Below are 26,663 nucleotides of genomic sequence, written 5' to 3'. Positions count from 1 at the left end.
ACTGAGGTATCCATTCATTCGTCTGAATGAGACCAGTCTGCAGTACTTTCATTATTCCTTACAAAATAGTGGTATACAACCAGGATACACACATCTAAAGATGGTAGTCCTGCTTCTGGGTGTTTATGAAGATACGTCAGGGGTACGCCAAAGTTAATACAAGCATTATACATATTTATTTAATTATGTTGTAAATAGACTAATTTATCTTTTCATAATTTAAAATTGATTAATAAATTACTGTATATTAAATGTTCCAGATGCAATTAACATGTAATCATTGGGCATACAAAGTTGAGCATAAATTTTTCCTTAGGGGTACATGATGTCCAGTAATTAAAAATCATTTGAATGAATGTAGCTCTTATTCAGTGATTCATTTGTTTGAAAGGTAAATATATTTTGCGGGGAATTAAGTTATTTGCTAGACACATACCAATCCTACCCATGCATCCAAATGTGCATTTCACAGCCTTTGAAAAGTAGCATTTCAGGGCATGAATTGGTTCTATTCACATTCACACATTATTACTTCAATTTCATAGACAAGCCCATCTCTCGCCATCACTGTAAACAATCTGTAAACTCGCCTTTGGCCTGCATGGAGTGATAATTTCAGTCACCTGATCCCCGGCACACTCAGTTCTCAGAAGAAACATTCAATGCATTTGGGATTGTTAAGTCATTATTTCCGAGTGCACTGGGTTATCACCTGTCAGCACTGTTACTGTCCTTGTGATATTTGGTTTTTTGTGTGTGCTGGTAAGTAGGTTTTAGTTTAGCTTTTCATCCATTTTTTGTGAATAGATGTTTACTTAACAGTGAGGTGAGTATGTTCAGTAGCATGGGAATGGAATAAATCGCATTGCTGGATAAAAAGTAGTCCTGAAGATAAATTCAATGGGATATACAGTATCAGCAAGGATGATTCATAATCTGAAACTACATTAATGAAAGTAAGTTAACAAATGGTGCCATATTTCTCTTGAAAAAAAAAATACTTCTGACAAGTGACAGTACATGTTTAAAAAGCAAGTGATTATGTAATCAAACAATTTCTGTTCACAATAACACAGTGTTTACTGGGAGAGAGTTGTTGGTGGTGGGTGCAAACAAGCAGGAAGACACAGAGCGTCAATAAATTTAAATAAAAAAAGTAATTGTTCAAAAATAATGGACATTCCTGGGTAAAATAGGGGTGGGGTCACAACTCACCTATAGCAGACTGATCTGTTGCTTCCATACTGTTTCTCTTCTTTTAGGAAAAACACATGCTTTCACACACTCAAAAACACACGGAACCCCAAACCCACTTTCTGCCATAACCACGTTGTGTGGTGTTGAGGGTGCTCTTAAGTTATGCGGTAGCAGTGATGGGTATGTAGTTAAAAAGTGGATCTTGGATTTTGAGGCACCAGTGTTCTTAATTTATTGAAACCAACTGCAAATGCTTGTCACATGTATTTCGCAGAGAATAGGGTGGAAGGGAGGGGGCGAGAGAGAGAGAGAGAGAGAGAGAGAGAGAGAGAGAGAGAGGGGGGGGGGGGGGGAGGAGAGAGAGAGAGAGAGAGAGAGAGAGAGAGAGAGAGAGAGACTGGCTTTAACTAAGTCTTTTTATTCAGGGCGAGAATGGTCTTACATCTGATGAAAGCTTTGAAGTAATAATTTGATATGAATAAAAGTGCTGCAGGGATCCTCAAACTGCTCTCTCGATGAAACAAACAGGGAGAGTATCATAAAGAATATTTTCTTGTAATGAAATAAATTGCCAGCTGTGCTGATAACAACAACAACTTGATTATTCCAATTTGTTACCGACTCGTACTTTTGTTTTCAATTATTGGCTTAAAGGTGTGTGCTCTCTTACAATTTTTGAGAGCAGTAGCCCTGCCCTCATTCAGAACTATCATTCGCTAATTTCATTGCGTAGTTATGTGAGAAAGTTATTTTTGAGAATTTTTGAATGTTTACAAAACTAAATTTTTGAAAATTTTCATAAGTTACCAGTGCAAATGTTGGGGATAACTTCTTTCATAACAAATCAGTGTTTGTGATTCACAATTGTAGCCAAAGAATAGATGACACTGAATTTCAGAATATGTCAGTGCAAATAAATGTACATTTTTGAGAATTTTTGAAAGTTGCGATTGTCCTGTGCATAATCAAATTCTCAGTAAATTGGCTTTTGTGATTTGGCTACTGTAGCAGATACTGTAACTAACATGTTATGTTAAATCTGATTTTCCCTTCAAGAGGAGTATATATGACCTATATTTATCATACATTAACTCTAGTTTCGAGTTTGTTAGAGATTATAATTAATCTCAAAAATATTTAAGAAACGAGTAATTTTGACACAGATTTTTCTGTTGCCCTAATAGAAATCTTGTTTTGCATATTTGCTTCACTTCGGAGAGTGAATTAATATTCTTTAGTTCAGCAAGTTGAAGATAGTTAATAGGCTTAGTTTAAAGTTCAACTGTCCTGTGATACATTGCACCAGCCACAATGCACCCCCACTGACAATGCTGTTCTCAAACATGGAATGAATTGGTTGACGTTTGTAAGCAGTTGGAAATTTCCCTGACTATTGTCAAATGATTGGCAATGCTTATTGTGTGGGAAGAGCTCCTGAGAATTATGTACCTGTAATACTGGTACCAAAGGTATCTTAGGTACGTCTTCTCTTGTGGACCCTGTCTCCTTTATGGGAAGTGCGGGATCTGTCATTACTCAAATGCTAGATTGCTGCTCACCATATAGAAGAGACGTTTATTCATAGACAAGCATGACAAAAAGACTGCTATACATTCAAGCTTTTGGTCTAAAGGTCTTCTGCTAAAGTAGAAAACACATTCACAGAAACAGAACTCTCACACAAATGAAACTGTGTCTGGGCCTCAGCAGGTTTGTTTGTTTGTTTGTGTGTGTGTGTGTGTGTGTGTGTGTGTGTGTGTGTGTATTTTTATTGTGCATGTCTATGACTCAGTGTTTCCTCCCTATGTTAAGTAGAAATCTGTCCGTCCTTTTCATAACATTGTTGTTATTCCATCTTGGATTTTTGATTGTTTGATTAGGCCTCAAGAATGGAATTTTTATGCTGATGATGAAGAAGAAATCAGAAAGTATGCTTTGTTTTGGACGTGCTCATAACAATTCCAGTTCTAGAAAGTTTCATTTGTATCATCAGATATGCCTTCAGTGTTCCACCATTGTATAAAGCTCAAGCGAAGGATAATGTTTTGGCTTTGATCTTAAAACTTTTTAACACTTTGGAGACAAGCAACATAGCTTCTACATCACACATATTATTCTCCAAAAATTCCTATGTTGGCTATTTCTCAGCTTTTTAAATATATTACAGCATTTGTCTTACATCTGTCGTCTGTATGAAGGTACTCTGTGATGCTTACACTACTGCATAAAAACAAAAAGAAAGCACAGATGGCAGCAAATGTCATTTGTGTTGGTGGGCATATATATACAGATAACATTGTCATATTTGCTTTGTGGTGTTTACATTCACTTTGTCTGCGATATGCTTTCTATGTTCGAGGTAGCCTTAGAGCACAGTACTACAAAATAGAAAAGGCTACCGAAAGATTTAATTGCCCAGAAGCTAAAAAGAGGAGGAGGAGGAGGAGGAGAAAAAGAAAATGCTATTTCGTTTTGCCTGAGACTCCATTTGCTGTTTGTGAAATGAAAAGACACTATAACAGCGTTTCTCTGTGACGACAAGGGACAAAATGAGTGCTTCCAATGTCATTATCAGAATAAAGAATGATAGAGATGATGGAACCTTACCATATTTTAAATTATAATAAAAGCAATGCTGGTGTGAAAAAAAGTGATTGGCTACTTTCCTTTCGAGAAGAAGCAAGTAGCACTTTGACATTTTCAGTGTTGATGATTGCAAACTTGTATGTTTTTAATAAAAAGTTGAGAGCTACCACCAGCCATCTTGTTGAATTCACTACTTAATTAGAAGAGGTATTGGTAAACAAAAGAGGCTTGGTTGGCTCAACTTCCACACAAAATACTTAAGTTGTAAACAGACGAATTGGTAGATTTTTCCCTAAATTGATTCCAGCAAAAAAATTCTCCATGTGGCCTCAGAGGAGAAGCGAAGTTTGTGCAGAATGAAACAAGTCAAGATCTGGGAAAGTGTCAAGAAAAGGAATTGGGTACTGTTATCAAGAATATTGTGTAGGACTTAATTTACAATAATGCTTCAAAAATTTCAAACTAAGGCAAATGTAACTAACAAGGTAACACTCCAAGTATAAATAAATGATCTCGATGAAGCTTAGCGAGGTGGTAGAGGGGGCAAAATAATGCACTTCATATTGTTTTGTTTGTGCCCAGTTTCACAATTAAGTGGTAAAACACAACCTGAAAGGTAATTTGGCATTTTAGGTGAAGAGGGAACATCTTTGTAAAAATTGACGTGCAATTAACATTATCGAAAACTGTGTAATCACTTTTGTAATAATTTGAAACTTTACAAAATATCCCACCACCATTAATTAATTTTAAAAAATGAATTTTGTGTTACAAGATAAATTAAAGCAAATACTGCCAAGGGATGTATCTAGCTTTCAGTGTTGGTAAAACTTTGTGAAAACACTGTCAGATCTAGTTGTGTTGAATGATTATGATGCCAGTCTCCTCTTGAGAAACAATGTTATCCAACTTCAGTCACTACTACACAATCAGTTCTGTTTGCCAAGTCTCATCAATGTTGTGAAATATGCCAGATATCAGGATATTTAAAGGATCATCTGCGACAATCTGAAGTGCTGCTTAGTTGTGTTTTACAGGATGAGTCACCAACTATTGCCACCTAGAATAACTCCAAAAGTATGATAGTAGCGAAAACGTTTGTGGGACAAATGTTGCATGGGTCAACGAGGGCCGTAATATGACTTTGGTTTTTTTGCTGCTAGGTTGGGTCGCATTAGAGATATGAAGGTCCACATTGTTTTGTAAATGGGATATCGACTTGTTCTTTGAAGGAATACATCATGCACATTCCCTCGATTCGATGATACGTGTCTTACTATTGCTATTAGTGTTGTATTGCAAAACCACCAAATGGTGTTTACATGTCAATGGCAAGTTAGATGGATACACCGTATTCTACGAATATTTACTATTGGCATGATAAATGAGAGAGAATTGTCAGAGCATGTGCTTCGATAAGTGCCGAAGTGATAAGGAATACCACTCAATCCATGATAAGAAGATTGCAGCACTGCATTGATACCAATGGTCATCACTTCGAACACCTTCTGTAAATGGTCATTCATACCACGCTTGTGACTTTTATTGACCTTCAAAGACCGTACTGTTACACATAATTGGATTTGTCTCAATAGTCGCTATCATAAAAGAAGTACCAAACTATAGCATCGCATTAAAAAAAAAAAACAAAGTTGACCTTCATATCTCTGAAGCAACCCCCACCTAGCAACAAAAAACCAATGTCATATTACATTCCCCATTGCTCCGTGCAGCTTTTGCCCCACAAACTTTTCAGATTCTATTATACTTTTGGAGTTATTCTCTGTGGCAATAGTTAGTGACTCGCCATGTTTATTGCGTTCTCTGTCATGTATACTGTGTGCAGAAATTCCATTCATTTTGTGTATATGGTGTAAAAACCCATTATATTTTAAGCTTTAATTTGCTAATTATCATCCTCATAACTTTAAGGCAACATTTATTGCGTAATGTGTTCATACAACGCAATCGAGGTGGTACAGCAATTTGAAAAATCAATAACATAATAATTATACAAAACAAGGAAAAATAATGTTAAAGACATTATGTCTAGGCGTAATCACTGTAAGACTTTTGCCTTCTAGATCTTGATGCACAACAACTGCATCACTGCCCCCCCCTCCTCTCGCCACTCCCCTTCCCCCTAAGTGCTAACAATACTTGTGATTAAACTTGACGTTAGTCCAGATTGCATGGTGACCGGTTTTGCTGTTGTGGAGCCATCAGAGGTGTAGTACTTGATGCCTGTGGTGCTTTGTTGGTGACAGGGTAGCAAGTGGTTCTGTCATGTCTGAAGGTGATGCAGTAGGTATCGTGTGTGCCTTGGTGGAAGCAGTACTGAACGCAGATTTTAGGTGATCAGTAGAAACTGTTGTTGATGTTCGCATGGCATCAGTTCTAAACGTTTTATCCTTTCTACTAAGTACTGTATATAGCCCACCGTACAGTGGTTTCAGAGGTTAACATACCACATCATGTCAAATGAACACTGAGTGTCTTGTTCTCTTACTGAAATAGGCCAAAGTGGCTGTGCCTGTGAGTGTAGCTAGCTGACGAAGACTGCTTCATTGACGGGTGTATCCAGCATGTTGCAAAGGAATTCATCATGTAGTCTATTTGCTGTCCATAGACAAGGTCAGCTGCAGTTGTTTTCATATTTTTCTTGATGACTGTGTAGAGTAAAGCTCTGGATAGGGAAAGTATGGCCAACTTGCCAGTGGCTGCCATTTTGGGCCCACTGCACCACTGGTGAAACATTGCCTTCTGCAGCATATTTAGTTGTGTATATTAAAAAAGTGCACTCAGCTGCCTAATGCACTGCTAAAACTGCTCAGTGGCTTAAAATGGAACATGTCGGATATTTAGCAACAAAAAATCTCAACAAATTCAAGTTAATGAGTTGAAAAGCATTTGTTGTGGCAAGCATGAAAAACAGTTTTTTTTTCCCCTGCTATCCTTTATTAAAAGCGAAAGCAGATTTCACAGTTATTGTTGCGTTATCAAGTTAGAACATCTGTTTTCGTAATTGGCTTAAATTGGTCCTGTTCGATAGTCAGCATGACGATAGGGAACCAATATTAGTTCACAAGTGCGAGGAAAAATCCATCGCTAACTTAAATCTCTATATCTACTTACTTCTTGTTCCTGCTACTCGGTACTGTGAAAATTCGCCCAATGTCTGTTTTGTTATATGAAATGAAGGATTGGATTCAAATATATGTGCTCGTTGCCTTACTAAATAGAATCAATGAACATGCATATATGATCACACGTGATTTATATTTATCGGCCGAAGTGGCCGTGCGGTTAAAGGCGCTGCAGTCGCTACGGTCACAGGTTCGAATCCTGCCTCGGACATGGATGTTTGTGATGTCCTTAGGTTAGTTAGGTTTAACTAGTTCTAGGTTCTAGGGAACTAATGACCTCAGAAGTCGAGTCCCATAGTGCTCAGAACCATTTGAACCATTTTGGTAGGTACAGTACTTGCCTAGTGCACATTTTTTTTCTTTTTTTACATTATATTGTGTGAAACAAAGTAAAATTTATTATTGTGAGCATTGTAAATGTAAGTTTAAAACATATTGCATAGTCAGTTGGGTCAAATATTTTGCCAGTCATGTTAATTTTGTACAGTCCACTTACTATTTTTTGTTTTAAATGCTAACAGTGGCAGTTTTCTCTCTTAAGATTTCTATTTTGTAATTAAACTACCATTAAACCATCCTATTAGTCTTCCGACTTTTTTTGCTGTTCAGATGGATTAGAAACTAAGTAACAGAAATGTAAAAAGGAAACAGAGACAAAAGGCCAGAAAGAAATAAAATTAATTGATTGGTTAAGTCTAGTTCCTGCAACCTTTCCCATTGTGACCAGTATTCTCCTTCTTGTCGCATCTCTCCCTTTGGAAGGAAATCTGTACAGTTTTCCTCCCGTTTTGCCTCGAAACAAGCAGCCAAAAGCATAGCAGTGAGGCATTATTGTACTTAAAACTTCAAAGATACACAGCACTTCCTATGCTTCATATGTAATGCTTGGGCCCACAATGGCTGGTAATGTCATGTGATGCAGTTTCAGCCAATCCTGAACTGCGAACGGCGGCAAATACAGGGGAAAAGAATGGCCATACTTTCCTTTATACAGAGCGTTAGTGCAGAGGGCTCAGTAGCACGATTGGCAAGGTCTCAGTGCAACACTGTTAGTCGTGATATTGAAGAGATGCTTTGAGCTGACAGTACAAGCATTTTACCAAACCATTCCCTGTCGGGTGATAAGAAGTTGTCCAGATCAGGTTCGTGCCTAACATGCCGGCGAGTGCCTTGAATAGATAAGATTCAAACTGCTGGCCCTCTTCAGTGGTAATTGAAATATGCTCACTATTTTTATGTACTTGAATTTTGCATATTTCATGACAGTACTCACTTTTCCGTGAAATGTTTATTAGATGATATTTGACATTTTTGTGTTGGCTTCAGTCGTCTAGTGAAAGTATGATTCCATAATGCTGTTTCGTCGGCTGCGGAAATGTCCTGGTTCAATGCATTTGCCTCATTTTTGGTGCTTCAAATACCATTTCTCCGAATGTGCTTCCTTCTTGATGTTTATATGAAAATAGCAGAATAACTCATTTTTGCTGGCCACTTGCAAATTATTATGACGGGGACCTGTACACTGTTCCATCGTCGCACACCGAGAGTTCACTGCCGACTGACTACGGTCAAAGACGACTCCAGCGTCAAAGACATTTCACACAACACACAAGCTTCCACTTGTGATCAGTCTCTTTGATATTCTTCGTCACATATACTAATATTAATCAATATGCTGTCACTCTCAAACATATAAGCAAATTAGCATAAAATAAGGCAAATTACAATTCACAAAAAAATATTCTGACAAAAATATAAGAAAACATTTACAACCTCCCTCATTAGATTTGGTATTGACAAATGTGGTAGAAAATAACACATCTCCCAGATCCATTACATAATGCACAATGGTATGCTGAAATAAGCAATCCAGCCCCAGGAGAATGTAGTTGCGATGGACTCGGCAGCGATCTTGGACATGGGGAATACCTCTAATTAGTGAGTGAATCAGTCTATGGCAGTGAGACAGTAATTACATCCCTCTGATGCCAGGAATGGTCCAATAACGTTTCGAATTGTTGATAAGGGGCAATGAACATGCTGAGGCGTGCGCTAATTAGATGAGTGATTTTGTTACTTTGACAGGCCGTGCATTGATGGACAAATGTTTTAAGAGTCTCTGTCAATGTTGAGCCACATGAAAGTTCTTTTCACCAACTGCGCTGTAGCACAAACACCAGGATGAGACATGTTATTCAGAGATGCGATGCTCTGCTGTGGCAAACCGTGAGTAACAAAGGGTCATGACTTCGACTTCAAGACGTCACAGTACAACAGCATGTTTCCTGGTGGCACTTGAATGAGATGGAGCTGAAGACTAGATGGCTGTGCCAGTATATTATACATTCATCGAACTGATGTGCAAAGGCCAGTACCTCATAATAGATTGCACGCAAGATCACCTCAATGCGAGAGTGTGTGTCTGCCAGGGCATTAAGTTCTACCTCCATGTGGGCAATGTAAATTGTGAACTGTCCAATGAAGCTGGTGTGGCAAACCTTTGTCTGGGTGTTAATGAGATGCATATGTCAGTGGTTTGTTGAGCATGACAAGAGTGAAGTGTCTACCTTCGAGCATGCATCTGAATTTCTTGATGGAAGCATATGCTACTTAGTTCACAGTTGTAAGTAGACAGTTCTGCTGTGATGGAGTTAGCTTTCTGCTGTTGAAAGCCAACGTTTGCTGCTGATTGTCTCTCTGCTGTTAGTGCAGCAACTATTGCGGTCACTGATGCAGCAACCATTAAGGCAAGCAGCACTTCTGGAAGAGGATGCACCAGCAGAACGGCCTCAGCAGTAGCAGTCTTTGCATTGTTGAAAGCTGTCTCATCTTCACTACTCCGGTCTTTGTGAACCTTGTTGAAGACCGTTCTGAGAAGCAGCTAACAATGCATGGTTCTACACCTGGCGAGGGTAGAAATCACTGCAATAAGAATAGTCACCGATCATGGATAATTAACTGTTCTGTCTACCTTGTCTTGGGGTGGCTGAATTCCATGGGCATTGATTGTGTTGCCCAGGAAGCAGACTTCAGAAGCTCCAAAGACACATTTTGAGGGATTGACAAGCAGTCATTGTGAAGGAAGGTTTGGGAATATCTGGTGCAGGTGTTCCATGTGTTTGGCTTTGGAACTGGACATAATTAATATCTCATCAATGCATAGCAAAAGTCCAAGTCTGTCATCGCTTCATCCACGAAACATTGGAATGTTTGCGTGGCATTGTACAACCTGAATGACATTTTTGTGAACTTGGAGGCCAAATGAGGTGGTGACAGCAGTTTTAGTAGTATCTTCTGGCAGTACCAGTACCTGATAATATGCAGGCATCAAGTCTAAGGTAGAGAATCTGTGCTTATCACAGATATTAAATGTAAAGTTCTCAGTGTGCTGTACAGGTAGTGGTCCCAGATTGTCCTTGCCTCACAGACAACATCCATTGTTCTTCTTGAGCACTATGAGTAGCATTGAGACCCACCTGCTGCTCGATAGTTGGTGGATGCCCTGCACAAGTGTGATAGACAAATGACAAGGGCATTCTTCAGAGCCACGTATCAGTCAGTATTTGATGGTAGGTCCAAAATGTTGTGAATCTCGATAGCCTTGTCTTCATAAAGTGCAATGACGACGTAGCTGTACTTTGTTTCATCAGCTGTGATGTTGGTAAACATGAACTGACTCTTGAGTTGTGCAAACCATAGGAAAAGGTTCTGCTGCCAAAAAGGTGCTAATTTGACAGTGACTCAGTTAACTGAAGCGCTTAGGGGCACGTCAGCAAATGGTACTGGTTTTGACATGGCTAAATCTCAGTAAGTGGGTGGTGCATGGTGCAGCTAATACTGCAGATCAGCTCTTGACATTCAAAGTACATCGGTGGTGCAGTGTGCAGATGATGTGTGATCGGCATGCTTGATTTTTGCTTTATGTTTGGAATGATACAGCACCAATAATACCTTAGTTGACGTTGGCTGCCATCTACGATCATGTTGGGGTACCACAAATGTTGCAGCTTGTTAGGAATTAACTTTAAGGCTACATTTATTGCATAATGTGTTCATACAACACAATCCAGGAATACGTCAATGTAAAAAAGTAAAAAAAAAAGAATAATTATTAAAAAAAAGGAATAAGCAATGTCAAAGATATTATGTCTAAGTGTAACCACTGTACAGCTTGTGCACTTCTACACCTTGATGCACAACCACTACAATTACTACTTTTCAATTAACAAACTACACATTTGGAAAAAAAATGTAAAACATGAAATAACAATTTAGGAACATAATATAAATATAAGTGAAATAAATAATTAGACTCATAGTGAATGTTTAGATAATTTAAGTAGGTATGTTGAAAATACGCATGACAGCACATTGTGTACAGTTTATTTTCCAAAAATGGTATTTCAGAAATTAGCTTTATTATACAAAAATGTATGTGGCTTGTGAAATTTGCTTTAATTTGTGTGTAACAAAAATTTTCATTTTTCAAAATCAACAGCGGTGGGGTATTTTGCAAAATTTCGAACTGCTACAGAAGTTGATTACACAGTTTTCAAGAACATTGATACGGAAAAACGTTTATGTATCATCATTTTCAATATATCCCCTCTAAACCTAATATGTCAAAGTACCCTTTGGGGTGTGTTGTGTCCCGTAAAAGTGAAATAGGACCTAAAAAGAAAGTATTGCATTATTTTGCACCCTCTACATATCTGCCAAGTTTCATGAAGTTCATGTATTTATTTAATTTAAGCACCAATGTCTCCATTTAGGAAACAGAAGATGAAAGAAAATTTGTGTTGTAGTGAAAAGAACTCATTTGCATTTCAGTATAAAAAATCTGTCACAGACGTGCATCTAAGTTCCTTTGCAATGTTTATAGAAAATAGACCCTTTTTTTCAAATGCAGTAATCCGACTTGAATTCTGTCCTGTAGAACCTACTACACAGAATTCAGAAAGCAGTGAAAAAGCACATTATCGGGCATCAGGCAGCTGATTGTCACTGTTGTTGTCCAGTCCTCAGTGTTAAGGAGAACCAAACTTCTTTTCAATGAAAGAGGATAAATTTTAGTGATTTCACACACTAGTAACATGAAATCATTGAGCTTGTTCATGAGACAGTACATTACACTGTTAAATGAATTGAAAGGAAGCAAAACAAGAATATACCTGATTTGACTGGCAAGGTGAGATGATTGATTCCCAGTTGTGATAACTCCCCTTCTGACTTGGATGACGATCATTATGGCCAAAACAGGATTTGGATTCTGGATTTAAATGTTTTCCTGCTGGTGAGACAAGAGACGCTCTAGAGTAAAAGAATATTGCACATAAACTCCCTCATTTTAAGCATTTATAAGTTTTGAGGGATTGCCTCTTCACATGTTTCCAGATTGTTATCTGTGTTACAATACCTCCTTTGTGAAGACTGTGAAAAATCTAGGATGGAGTGTAACAATATTATGAAAAGGAGAGTTGCCACTCACCATATAGTGGAGACGCTGAGTCACAGATAGGCACAACAAAAACACTGTCACAAATAAGTTTTTGGCCAGCAAGGGCTTCAGCAAAAATACACCTCCCCCCCCCCCCCCCCCCCTCCACACACACACACACACACACACACACACACACACACACACACACAGCGCTGCAGTCTCTGGCAACTGAAGCCACAGTGCGACAGCAGCACCAGTCCCTGATGGAAGTGGTGACTGGTGGAGGTAAGAAGGAGGTTGGGGTGGGGAGGGGAAGGGACAGTAGGGTAGGGGTAGAGGACACTGAACTGCTGCTGGGTAATGCATAGGGATGTGGTGGAGAGAGAGGGTAGGGCAGCTGTGTGCAGTCATAAGGTTAGACAGAGGGCAGGGGAGAGGTTGGTGGAGGGGAGTAGGGGAAATGGAGAGAAGTAAAAAGACTGGGTAGGATGGTGGAATGAGGGCTTTGTAGTGCTGGAATGGAAATAGGGAAGGAGCTGCATGGGTGAGAACGACGACTAATGAAGTTTGAGGCCGGAAGGGTTACGAGAATGTAGGATATGTTGCAGGGAAAGTTCCCACCTGTACAATCCAGAAAAGCTGGTGTTGGTGGTAAGTATCCATGTGGCACACAGCCTGTGAAGCAGTCATTGAAAATGAAGGATGTTTTGTTTGGCAGTGTGCTGAGCAACAGGGTGGTCCACTAGTTTCTTGGCCACAGTTTGTTGGTGGCCATTCATGCGAACAGACAGCTTGTTGGTTGTCATGTCCACATAGAAGCACAGTGGTTGCAGCTTAGGTTGTAGAGCACTTAACAGGTTTCACAGGTAGTCCTGCCTTTGATGGGATAGGTGATATTTGTGACAGGAAAGGAGTAGGTGGTGGGAGGATGTATGGGAAACATCTTGCATATATTATAGGGATATGAGCCATGAGGTAAGGGGTTGGGAGCAGGGGTTGTGTACAGATCGAAGTGTGTATTGTGTCGGTTTGGTGGACAACGGAATACCACTGTGGGAGGAGTGGGAAGGGTAGTGGGCAGGACATTTCTCATTTCAGGGCATGACGAGAGGTAATCGAAACCCTGGCGGAGAATTTAATTCAGTTGCTCCAGTCCCAGATGGTATTGAGTTACGAGGGAATGCTCCTCTGTGGCCGGACTGTGGGACTTCAGGAGGTGGTCAGAGAATGTAAAGATAAGGCATGGGAGATTTGTTTTTGTACAAGGTTGGGAAGATAATTACGGACAGTGAAGGCTTCAGTGAGACTCTCGGTGTATTTTGAGGAGGACTGCTCATCACTTCAGGTGCACAGCCATGGGTGGCTAGGCTGTATGGAAGGGACGTCTTAGTATGGAATGTGTGGCAGCTGTCGAAGTGGAAGTATTGCTGGTGATTAGTAGGTTTGATATGGACAGAGGTACTGACGTAATCACCTTTGAGGTGGAGGTCAACATCTTGTTGGGTTGAGTAGGAGCAGATGAAGCAAATGAGGGAGAAGCTGTTGATGTTGTGGAGGATTGTGGATAGGGTGTCCTCACCCTCGATCCAGATCACAAAGATGTCATCATCGAATCTGAATCAGGTGAGCGGTTTAGGATTCTTGGTGTTCAGGAAGGATTCCTCTAGATGGTCCATTAATGAGTTGGCATAGGATGGGCCATCTAGAGGAATCCTTCCTAAACACCCAGAATACCAAACCTCTCACCTGGTTCAGATTCTTTGATGACATGCTATAGACATTCCTCCAGTACCTCAACACCTTCTCGCCCATTCGCTTCACCTGGTCCTACTCAACACAACCACCCCCGTCCTCGATGCTGACCTCCACCTTAAAGATGGCTACATCAGTACCCCTCTGTCCATATTAAACCTACTAACTACCAGCAATACCTCTACTTCGACAGCTGCTGCCTATTCCATACCAAGAAGTCCCTTCCACACAGCCTACCCACCCGCTGTCGTCGCACCTGCAGTGACAAATAGTTGTTCTCAAAATATATTGACAGTCTCACTGAAACCTTCATAGACCTTAACTTTCCTCCCAATCTTGAGCAAAAACAAATCTCCCATGCCTTGCCTTTCCTGTCTCCCACCACCTCCAAAGGTATCACTGTTCACCCACATATGTGCATTTCCTTCGTAACTCAGTACCATCTGGGACTGGACCAACTGAATTACATTCTCCACCAGGGTTTTTATTACCTCTCGTTATGCTCTGAAATGAGGAATGTCCTGCCCATTATTCTTCCCACCCCTCCTACCGTGGTATTCCATTGTCCATTGAACCTACACAATATACTCTTACATCTCTACACAACCCCTGCTCCGAATGCCTTACCTCATGGCTCATGTCTCTGTAATAGACTTGGATGCAAGATGTGTCCTGTACATCTCCCACCACCTCCTACACCAGTCTATTCACAAACATCATCTATCCCATCAAAGGCAGGGCTACCTGTGAAACCCGTCAAGTGATCTACAAGCTAAGCTGCAACCACTGTGCTGCATTCTATGTGGACATGTCAACCAACAAGCTGTCTGTCCACCGACAAACTGTGCCCATGAAACTAGTGGGCCATCCTGTTGCTCTGCGCACTGCCCACCACGACATTTTTCATTACAGTGACTGCTTCACAGCCTATGCCACATGGATCCTTCCCCACAACGCCAGCTTTTCTGGATTGCACAGGTGGGAACTTTCCCTGCAGTATATCCTATGTTCCCGTAACCCTTCTGACCTCAAACTTCGTTAGTCATTGTCCTCACACATCCAGCCCCTTCCCTGTTCCCATTCCAGCACTACACAGCCCTCATTTCACCATCATACCCTGTCTTTTTACTTCTCTTATTTTCTACTACCCTTCCACACCCACCTCTACCCTACCCTCCATCTAACCTTCCAATTGCACATAGCTGCCCTACCCTTGCTCCACCTCATCTCTGCGCACTCGCCAGCAGCACTTTAGTGTCCTCCTCCCTGCCCCAGCTTCCTCCTTAGCTCCACCCAGTTGCCACTCCCATTGTGCACTGGTGGTGCTGCTCGCAGTGTGGCTTCAGTTGCCAGAGACTGCAGTCCGCGCGTGTGCGCGTGCGCTTCTAGCGTCTTTTTGTTGGTCGTATCTGCAACTCAGGATCTCCCAATATGGTGAGGGGCAGCTCTACTTTTCATAACATTATGAAGGCTCATTTTATTTAAGTCTCATATATGATAACTATGTTAACAGTAGCCATCTATTTGTCAAAACTGGTTAACAAAACACCTGCAGACAAGCAGAAATAGGAAATGAAAATGAAAGTTCAGCAGCTTGGAATTCAGTCTCTGATTGTACATTGAGAACATTACTCAAGGAAAAACCAAGCACAAATGGATAGATTGCTACTCATTACATAGAGGCGGTGTTGAGTCACAGACAGGCACAATGCGAAAGGATGCTAAATAGTTATGTTTCCATACAAATTCCTTCTTCCAAAGAAGAAAATTGTCACAAATTCACAAAGGCTTGTGTGAATGTGTGTGTGTTTTCTACCTCTGAAGAAGGATTTCATCTGAAAACTGAAATGTTTAGCGTTTTCATTATATCTGTCTGCGATTCAGTGCCTTCTCTATGTGGTGAGTGGCAATCTGTCCTTTTGCAATTAGTTGTTGTTCCATCCTGGACTTTTCACTGCTTGACATTTAAGGGGGGAAAATCTTAAAATACTGTTGATCTGATGTGACTAGATAGATAAAAAAATCTACTCATCAAGCAGCGGCAGGAGAACACACCCCCTACTTATTTTCATTGTTAAAATACTGTTAGTTTGTCCAGAATGCTCAGATTTACTGATGCAGGAAACAGTGAATATATGGTCTTCTAATTGTATTACACAGTTACACCAAATGGAAAAAAGTTCATGAATTTTATACACTGATAGGTAAATGTCCTGAATAGAAGACTTGGAGATACTGGCATTTTATGCCGTTCCCGCTGCAGTGCAGTGTGGCTAATTGCCTGCACCCTTCAGGCCAATTCTCATTATTGGTGGTTTGTGTTGTGCTTGCAGAACTGTTGTGGTGCAACAGAAAATTTATTCATGTTATATGTATGAATATTACACTCTTGGACAGTAACAAGAGACAGGTTGCTGGTATTAAAAACAAACTATAATCAAAATCTGCAACTAGGATTGACATTCATTTATATTTTGCCAGTATTTAATATATATGTTTAGGTCTATCAGACATTTTTGTTTGGAAGAAATACTTGTCACTGTCTTTAGAGTGGCTTTAGGACAGCAACCCAGTGTGATACTCAGATCTCCAGCATTCAGTGCTAGTGATACATATGTTCCAGTAATGAGAACTTGAAACTTTGATTTTAATCAAAGCAGTATTTATGCATTGGTAGCTGATAATTGTTCGCTTTAGGGACTAATTATACATTTGTACACAGCCTACACACCACAAAACACTTTTAACCTGTAATTTTTATTAACCCATAACATGTGGGATTCAGGCAGGCTTGTAGTCTAGTGAAACATCTGCCCCAAGTATCACAAATAGGTTCCTCCTTAGTTAACATATACCAGCTTAGTAATATTTATGTAAAAGCCTGAAAATTAAAAGATGAGTGTGTTCTATAATTCTGTTAATGACTGCTTTGTCTTTTAGAAAGGTAATTATGAATGCTTTTTTAAAAAAGTTATGCAAAAAAAGTATGTGCAATTTTTTGATCAATTATTCACCATGAAATTGTCCTGATAATTGCTTACATTAGGAATTTCCAGCATGATTGTATCACCACTCATAAGAGCTGTAAGTTTGCTTCAACAATTGCAAATGTGTCATTTTTTCCAGTGTTGCAAGACAGTTGTAACTTTCATGCTGTTTTCAACAATGTGCATGAGGATGTTGAATGCTGCAGTATAAAAGTAGTGATGAGCAAGAGTTAATTGGAGTTGTTTATTATAGGACACAAAACTTAATTGTGTATGGGCCATTTCAGATTACATTTTACTATATCTGATTAAGGTTAGGGTATAGTCACAAATTTTACCAACATTAGTTCTTCACTGAAGACGTTTGGTAACCTTATTCAGACATTTATAAGATAGTAGTTTGTACTTCTTAAACCCAAGTCACTAACAGATGCAGCCGCATTATCACCATCTTTGTCAGTTGTTGACATAAATTTACAGTGTGACTGCCATGCTGCAAATGTCCATCTTGTAAACTTGCAGATGCTCCAGATTGTGTGATAGATCACACAGCTAGTCAGACAAAGCAGACTGCAGCTGAGGAGGGTAATGAAACTTCAAGACATGGTGGCAAGGAGAGGAGCAGGTCTGAAGAAGCACAACAATCACCTTCCAGTGAACCACAGCTACAGTTATCCCAGCCACAGCCGCAGCCACAGCCCGAACCTCAACAGTTAGAAGAACAGCCTGAGGAAGCGGCCAGTGTGAGGGCACACAGAGTTATAGTTGCTGCTCGATGTGACTGGTTTCGTCGGGCTCTCTTGTCTGGGATGAGAGAAGCAATTGATAGGTACATAGTCTATGAGGCACAGAGTAATGCACAATCTTGGATAAACTATGTTTTATTACGATCATTAGTACAATATAATAAAAGGTAGAAGGTTTTCCAGTTATCATATAAAATATCAGCATTTCAACTTGAATCAGCTGCTCTGCTAGTAACAGATGCAGCCTGAAAGTCATGCACTGGGGCCCTATTCTATATTGTTCATACCAATCGGTGCAATAGGCTAGTCTCGGTAGTGACATCATTTTCAGTTCTTTATCCAAATTTCCTATTCAGTAAGCTTCTGAGACCTGTTACTGAACAGTCCTCCTGCCGATTTTTCGACAACTGTACAGAGAGGTTTTTCAGTTAGCTGTCGTTTATTTATACCTATCATTTGTTATTTTAAACATATTGAGCAGTTTTAGCTTTTTATTTAATGATTGTGTTATTAAAGAATCACCATAGGACGCATCTAGTGGGAAAGTGAGTTCATAATAGACTATTATCCTTTGTTAGAAATATGGTTGGTTAGGTAGTTACTGCCAATGATTACAACATAAAAAAAAAAAAAAATTCGGTCAATATTCTCTCAAAATACCTGTTATGTTTATGCAATTAAGAGTTTAAAGATCATTAAATATCAAGACACCAGCTCTGCTTACGTATATTACATGAGTGTTAGCTGAAATTACTAGTGACTTTGTGTACTTTTCTGCAAATGATTTACATATTAATTATCAAAAAGTGTTTAAAACTTTTAAGTGACAATTCAAAGGAATTTTGTGAAGTCTGATAGAGGAAACCTTCCAAAATTTCAAGCATTTACAGCTTACGCTCGTGTCATTCGGCAATGAAGTCAGTCTGCGTCTTTCTCAAATGAAATTACGTAAAATACAGCACCACCAGCAAGCAAGTTCTAGCAGCGAAGTTGGTAAGGCAATGGACTGCTGTGACAAAGGGCGTAGGTTCATATATACAGCTGGATGCGAAGAATTTTTTTTCAACACATTCTGAGACTTCGTTAATCATCAAAGTTAAGCATTTTTCTGAAATATTCGTTGGAATTTACATATAAGACCGTGCTTTCTCAGTAATGAGTATCTCCGATTTCGTGACTTCCATACGCTTAAGAAATGAAGGATGAAATTACTGTGCATGAAACAACTGACAGTGACATTTATACTACTACCTGTCACAAATAATTCACCTTTTTTTGAATACGTAGCGATTTACAACAGTGTGGTCAGACAGGAATCTAAGAGCACAACATTACTTACTGTGAATGAAACTAGCAGCAGTCGTCTTTATACTAAGGCTTGTCGCAAGTATTTATCTGCGATCAATTCTTTAATAACAGTAGACGGAGATGAAAGGTTACCACCGCAATATTTTCAGACTATACCACCATAAATGAAACATTTTGATTCATCAGATGCATGTTATAAACAACAACAAAGTTCTATTTCTGCATTCACCACACGCTCTCGAAAAGTTGATTTTTAAAATTTTGTTTTTATGAACCAAATCATTGATATACTCTATAGGGAAGCAGGCTGCTTCATCTTTCAGATCTCTAGGAGTGAGCTACGACCACATTCTATGCAACTTGTTGTTCTTTGACACTCTCTTAAACAATTTTTCGGGTTCATCGATTTGTGTTGTGTCTGTGCAACTAATTGAAGACAGTTTATTCCTGTGTGAGTTTCACTTCTTTTATTTGTGAAACATCATCAGGGATAAAGGAAGCGAAACATTTGTGGCAATAAAGAAACTGCCTTCAATTAGTTGCATAGAGGGAACGTACCTCCATGAATTTTGAGGCAACTAAGGAACAGCGGAAAACAGAAAAAAATGACGAATTTTTTGGGTTTCTACTGATATATTTGTACAATGTGGTACTACGCTACATTCCTAACTTGTATTCTGAAACATAAAATCCAAAACAAGACGTTGATGTGAATGAGAATAAAATGACATAATGTGATATATACAACATTTTCCAGAACACAGTCAATATTCTATTGTTATCATGCATTTGTGGAAGCCTGTGGTCAGCGAAATTTGAACAGTATTTGTACTCTAACCACACTTTTCGGTACTATGAAGAGTGGCATGCCTGTGTCGTCTGCTAGCCACTTAGAGTTCGTGCCACTAAGGCGCTGCAGTGCGTATGCGCGGATCTGAGGTAGATTGCTTTTCATTAGTTGGTGCAAGGAGAACTGACAACAGCATTTCAGTTCACTAGGATCATTCGGCATCGCTTTCGAAATGCTTACTGAATAATATTGGGGCTCTGTTTAGAAAGCAAGACCATTCGGTGCGCTCGCATACTGAAGCGATCAGCAAAATGGCAGAAAGATACAGGATAGGGCCCCTGATTTTAGCTATGTGTTAACTTTTCATATTTGCTAACAGCTGTAGGCCTATGTCAAATAGGAAGATTTATTTAGTCCTTGAGTGATCATACTTGCTTCTTGAGATCTTGACTTTCTCATTGTTTTCCCTTTATAAATTTTGAACACCTGTCTAGCAGCGGTTAAACAGGCTGGTAGCGTTTTGGCTCTAGAAGTATGGAGACAATTTTTCTTCCTTTTTCATTCTTCCAGACCAGGGACCGATATCTTTCATAACAGAATACCACAACAATAAAAGAGAAGTTCCATACCTGATAGCTTCTTGGAAACAAACTGTAGTCCTGTATCTCTCAAATCTGTCAGTTGTAGAATTTTGGAACATGTTTTATGCTAGCATATTATTATGAGTCTCTTCTGAAAAGGAGTAAACATGGGCTCTAAAAACGACGATTGCATGAAACACAACTTGCTCTGTTCGTCAAAGAGACCCTGAAGGTGGCAGATACCAGCACCCCGGTAGATGTTGTGTTCCTTAACTTTTGTAAGGCATTTAGTACAGTTCTGCTCTGCCACGTAATGAATAAAATAGGAGTGTACGGACTATCAGACCAACTGTGTGATTGGATTGAATAGTTTCTGGACTTTCTAGCATGTCATTCTCGGAGTGCGTGCGTGTGTGCAGATGATGCTGTTGTATACAGAGAAGTTGCAATGCTATAAAATTGTAGCAAAATGCAAGATCACCTGCGTAGGACTGATGTTTAGTACAGGGAGTGGCAATTGACCCTCATCATAAAGAAATGTAACATATTGCGTATACATAGACAAAAAGAGCCACTATTCTATGACTACATGATTGTAGAACAATCGCCGGAAACACTTATTTCCATAAAATATCTATATTCTGCATCACAGTGTGGGTTACTGTTGAAGCTCTGAGAGTGTACATTCCTAGGAGAGTCAACAGGTGTATTACTTTTTCCTCTGTAAATCTCATGAAAAGACTCTGAAGATAAAGTTAGAGATATTTGAGCCCAAATATTGGTTTACTGGCAGTCGTTCTTCCTGCGAACTCTTCATGACTATAAGTGGTACACAGTATTCCCTCCACCACTTGCACCACAGTGGTTTGGGGAGTACAGATGTAGATATGTATCGTCCTTCTAAACTTACGGCACCCCTGCAGGGGACTTGCCACTCTTTGGCAGGTTCCTGATAGGCTACCACAAGGCCCCAGCCATAGCAGCCTGTTTTTCCTTCCATACTGCATGTCTATCCTCTTGCAGTTCTTTTTCCACTCCCTTGGGGAACATGACTGGGCTGTTTTTGGAAATGTATTCTTCATTTGCAGTAGTCAATATCAGGATGCCCTCCACTGTTTTTCATTCCTTTTTTCTTTCTTTGTTCACCTTCTCCTATTCTTCCTTCGCTTAGGGTTTTGAGGTTCCTCTTTTTCATGGGGTGAAGTCAACAGCTACACAACTGGCAGGCCAGAAAGAACAGAAGGATTACTCCCGTGAAGACTTCCTATGTCCCTCCAGCCATCCAACATCCAAGTCCTTTGCCGACTCGAATATCCTCTTCAGCAATGTTGTCGTGTGTTACCCTTGCCCCGCCAACATCCATGTCACCGGTGCACAACACCAACTGTTTTTCTGTCATGAACTCCACAGGCTGACAGAAGAATGCTGACACTTCTATAGACCTCATGGAGCTGCCTCTGTAGCGAGTCTTCAGAGGCTGCCACTCGGCAGCCACCAAGGAGCTACCCCTTTGTTTTTTTCCTTGCCTTGACTCTCCGCCAGTGGAATGTTCAGTCTTCGATCCAACAAAGAGGATTAATTGCTGCTCATAGAACTGCTGCATCCACTTGTTCTCTGCCTTCCGGAAACAAAATTGTATCCTCATGACCGCTTTGAGCTCTCGTATTTCTTCTTGGTCCATTTTGACCTTCCCCAGAGGATGGCGTCCCATCTCGAGGGGGAGTCATGGTGCTTGTACTAGATGACGTTCATAGTCAACCCATCTACCTGATATGCACCTTCAAGCTGTTGCATTTCACTGTTTCCTCCCTCACTTAATCTTTTCCCTCACTTAATCTTTTCCCTCACTTAATCTTTTCCCTCACTTAATCTTTTCCCTCACTTAATCTTTTCCCTCACTTAATCTTTTCCCTCACTTAATCTTTTCCCTCACTTAATCTTTTCCCTCACTTAATCTTTTCCCTCACTTAATCTTTTCCCTCACTTAATCTTTTCCCTCACTTAATCTTTTCCCTCACTTAATCTTTTCCCTCACTTAATCTTTTCCCTCACTTAATCTTTTCCCTCACTTAATCTTTTCCCTCACTTAATCTTTTCCCTCACTTAATCTTTTCCCTCACTTAATCTTTTCCCTCACTTAATCTTTTCCCTCACTTAATCTTTTCCCTCACTTAATCTTTTCCCTCACTTAATCTTTTCCCTCACTTAATCTTTTCCCTCACTTAATCTTTTCCCTCACTTAATCTTTTCCCTTTGTACTGTGTACATCCCTCTATCATTCAATGTCCAGCTTATTGGGCAGCTATCTCACCCTTTTCTGCTGCTTGGTGACTTTAATGTGCACTATCCCCTTTGGGATTGTAACAGAGGCTGTCTGAGAGGTGCCCTCTTAACTGACCTTCTCAATCAACTTAACTTCTGCCTTAACACAGGAGTACCCTCATTCCTTTCAGACTCCACTCCCACCTTTTCCCAATTGGACATATCCTTCTGCACTGCCCAGCTTGCCCGTCGTCTTCAGTGGTCCGGTCCCTTTGACACATACTCGAACCACCATTTCCTGTGTGCTATCCGTTTGCTGACACCTATCTCACCTACTTGCACACCCAAATGGCAGCTTACTAAGGTCTACTGGAGGCTTTACTCCTCCCTGGTGGCCTTCGACGAAAAACATTTCCTCACTTCTGATGACCAGGTAGAATACCATAAAAAGTTATCCTCGATGCCACAGAACATTTCATTCCTCGCACTTCCTCTTTACCAAACCATGTCCTGGTCTATTGGTGAACGGAGGCATGCCGCGACGCAATTCGTGCACGGAGACATGCTTTCCATGTATTTGACCGTCATCCTAAGATATCAAACTGCATTCGTTATAAACAGTTGCATGCACAGTGTTGTTTTGTTATTCGGGATAGCAAAAAAGCTAGCTGGATTTTATTCACTAGTACTTTTAACAGTTCCACTCCCTCTTCCGTCGTATGGGCCAACCTATGATGGCTGAGACAATGTCCTTGTGGACCCATTGCTATCTCCAACATCTTAGGTTGCCATTTCGTGGAGATTTCGAGCTCCTCACCCTGTCTTCCTCCATCGGAAACGAGTGGAGGAGGTTTTGGTGATACCCTTCTCTTCTCTGAATCATGATTGCTACAAGCTGCCTTTACTATGAGGGATCTAGGTCATGCTCTCACTCCATCTTGATCCTCCACCCGAGGCCCAGATGATGATAACATTCAGATGTTGCAGCACCTTTCTCTTGTGGGCAAGCACTTTCTGCTTCATACATACAACCGCATCCGGGCAGAGGCACATTCTCCAGACGCTGGCGTGAAGCCTCTGTCATACCCATACCTAAGCCCGGTAAGGACGAACACCTTCCTTCCAGTTACCGCCCCACTTCTCTCACCAGCTGTGTTTGTGAGATGATGGAACATATGATTCATGCCAGGCTGGTATGGCGACTCGAGTCTTGCAATTTACTAACCACTGACATTATGGATTTTGAACGCGACGTTCTACAGTTGACCATCTCGTCACTTGTCCACCCATGTCATGAATGGTTTTCTGCAGAAATCCCAGACTGTGGCAATGTTTTTCAATTTGGAACCAGCCTACGACACCTACTGGAGAACTGGTATCCTTCGTACTCTCTACACGTGGGGCATCCGAGGCTGCATGCCTCGTTTCCTTCAGGAATTTTTAAAAGACCGAGTTTTCTAGGTATATGTGGGTTATTCCTTTTCGGACACCTTTATCCAGAAAACTTGTGTGCCTCAGGATTCCATCGTGAGCACCATCCTCTTTGCTATCACCATTAACGCTATGATGGTCTGTCTCCTGCCAGGCATCTCTAGCTCCCTTTTCATTGACGATTTTCCCATCTATTGCAGTTCTCCAGGGACTTGTCTCGTTGAGTGGTTTCTTCATCGATGTCTTGATTGTCATTACTCATGGAACATCAACAGTGTCTTTCGTTTTTCCACTGACAAAACGGTTTGTATGAATTTCTGGCCCTTCCATTCACTGAAACAAAATTACTGGGGCTCCTGCTCAATAGGAAACTGTCTTGGTCCTCCACGTGTCTTACCTCGCAGCCCACTGTATGTGGCCCCTCAGTGTTCTAGATGTCCTCAATGGTACTTCCTGGGGAGCAGATCGAACCACCCTGCTCCGTTTGCACCAGTCCCTTGTCTGTTCGAAACTAGGCTAAGGGTGCTTCATATATACATCTGCACATCCATCCCTCTTATGCCGCCTAAATACTATCCACCATCATGACATCTGTTTGGCCGCTGGTGCCTTTTATAGTAGCCCATTCTGTATGCAGAAGCTGCCATACTACGGCTGTCCTACAACTGTGGCTTTCTCCTATGCATATGTGCACGCCGTTTGTCTGCCATGCGTGGCCACCTGTCCTGTGCTGCCTCCTTCTATGACTCCTTTGACTGCCAGTATGGGGTGCGTCCCTCTTCTCTGTTATCTCCTGGAGTTTGCTTTCAGCTCATGCTCTGGCAGCATAACTTCACACTACCTGCAATTTTCGTGACATCATGTTGTGGCCTGTGTTCACCTTGGCTTTCATTCGCTTCCTGAGGACACTACTCCAGCCTCAATCTATTGCTTTCAGTTTCATGACCCCTTCTCACGGAACTTCGTGATAGTATCTTTGTGTACATTGATGGTTCCCGGACTGACCATGGTGTTGGGTGTGCCTTTGTCAGTCCAGAACATTTCTCAGTATTTAAAGCAGAGCTCTTTGCCCTGTATCAGGCCACACAGTACATCTGGCCACACGGGATTTTCAATTGCATCATCTGCGCAGTCTCTCTTGGTGCCCTTCAAAGCCTTTTGTGTGCTGTGCACTGTCCATTTCTTAGTGCAATGAGTCCAGAAAAGATGCCACTTGCTCACTCTTGATGGATTTCTATGTGGTTTTTTGGTCACGTTGGTCTGACAGGAAACGAGGCCACTGTCGCTACTGCCAAGGCTATTGACATCGCCACTGGCCCTCCCTTCATGGGAAGAAGCTATGGGTTATTAAGCCTCTCCCAGCAGCTTGAATGACCACCTCTTGGCCCCCTCGCCACACGGAGATCATTTTAACTAGGTTACGTATTGGGCACTGTCTTTTTAGCCATCATCATTTGTTAAGTGGTGCTCATCACTACTTTGTGCACATTGTGCTCAGCTTTTGATGCTCAACCATTTCCTGATGGAATGCCCTTTTTTTAACTGCTTATGTTCTCGTTTGTGTTTGCTGGTGGTCTAGCGGTTCTGGCGCTGCAGTCTGGAACCGCGGGACTGCTATGGTCGCAGGTTCGAATCCTGCCTCGGGCATGGGTGTGTGTGATGTCCTTAGGTTAGTTAGGTTTAAGTAGTTCTAAGTTCTAGGGGACTTATGACCTAAGATGTTGAGTCCCATAGTGCTCAGAGCCATTTTGTGTTTGCTGTTGTAGTTACTGTCCGTTTTAGTGAAAGATGCGCGAGCTGTTGACCGCGTTTTACTTTTTGTCTGTCATAGCAACATGGCAAAGGCCATTTAACTTTTAGTTCTGAACCTTCGTTTCTCTATGGCACATTTTTATAGAACTTCCTCCGCGTTCCTGTTTTTAGCTGTCTCCTCGTCCATTGATTGGGATTAATACATAGTCTTTTTTAACTTCTCTCTTTTGTGTTAGTGTTATAGGGAATGTACGACCCTAATTGTTTGTGTGCCCTAAAACAAAACAACATTTGAGATTGCTTTCTTTTTTTAAATTGTAACTAATTTGGTGCAACTATTTGTACATTTTATTTTCTCAGTGTTTCTGGTCTTAATAGCAATACCTCCCTAGACTTTCCTTCATATCCTTTGCACTTTATATAGACCAGAGGTTCCCAAACTTTTGTTTGTCACGCCCCCCCCTTCTGCAAAAAAAAAAAAAAAAAAATTTCTGTGGCCCCCACCCCCTCCCTAAAAAAATATAGAGATTTTTATTAATTATCAAGAAACTATTGAAAAATTTGTGATGGTGACGTCATGTAACATGGTGGGCTGTTAATGTATCAAGTCGCAGTTATTACGTCATCAGTCTAGTCTAGTGATTATAAGCCACTCCTAAAGCAAAGAAAGTCCTTGGTAAACAAG

At 40.6% G+C, this 26,663-nt stretch overlaps 1 protein-coding gene across 2 annotated transcripts in view; it reads left to right on the top strand.

Moving 5' to 3' along the window:
* The window catches only part of LOC126180933 (uncharacterized), a 131,621-nt gene that overhangs the window by 78,878 nt on the left and 26,080 nt on the right, over positions 1-26,663 (top strand). For both annotated transcript variants that reach the window (XM_049924731.1, XM_049924732.1), the window contains exon 13: positions 17,631-17,937. In XM_049924731.1, the coding sequence (XP_049780688.1) occupies positions 17,631-17,937 (307 nt within the window). The remainder of the gene's footprint in view (positions 1-17,630; positions 17,938-26,663) is intronic.

Source organism: Schistocerca cancellata, chromosome 1 (genome assembly GCF_023864275.1).
Source record: "Schistocerca cancellata isolate TAMUIC-IGC-003103 chromosome 1, iqSchCanc2.1, whole genome shotgun sequence".
NCBI classification, from domain to species: domain Eukaryota; kingdom Metazoa; phylum Arthropoda; class Insecta; order Orthoptera; family Acrididae; genus Schistocerca; species Schistocerca cancellata.
The sequence above is the reverse complement of the archived record's forward strand: the minus strand, read 5'-3'. Positions and strand labels throughout refer to the sequence as shown.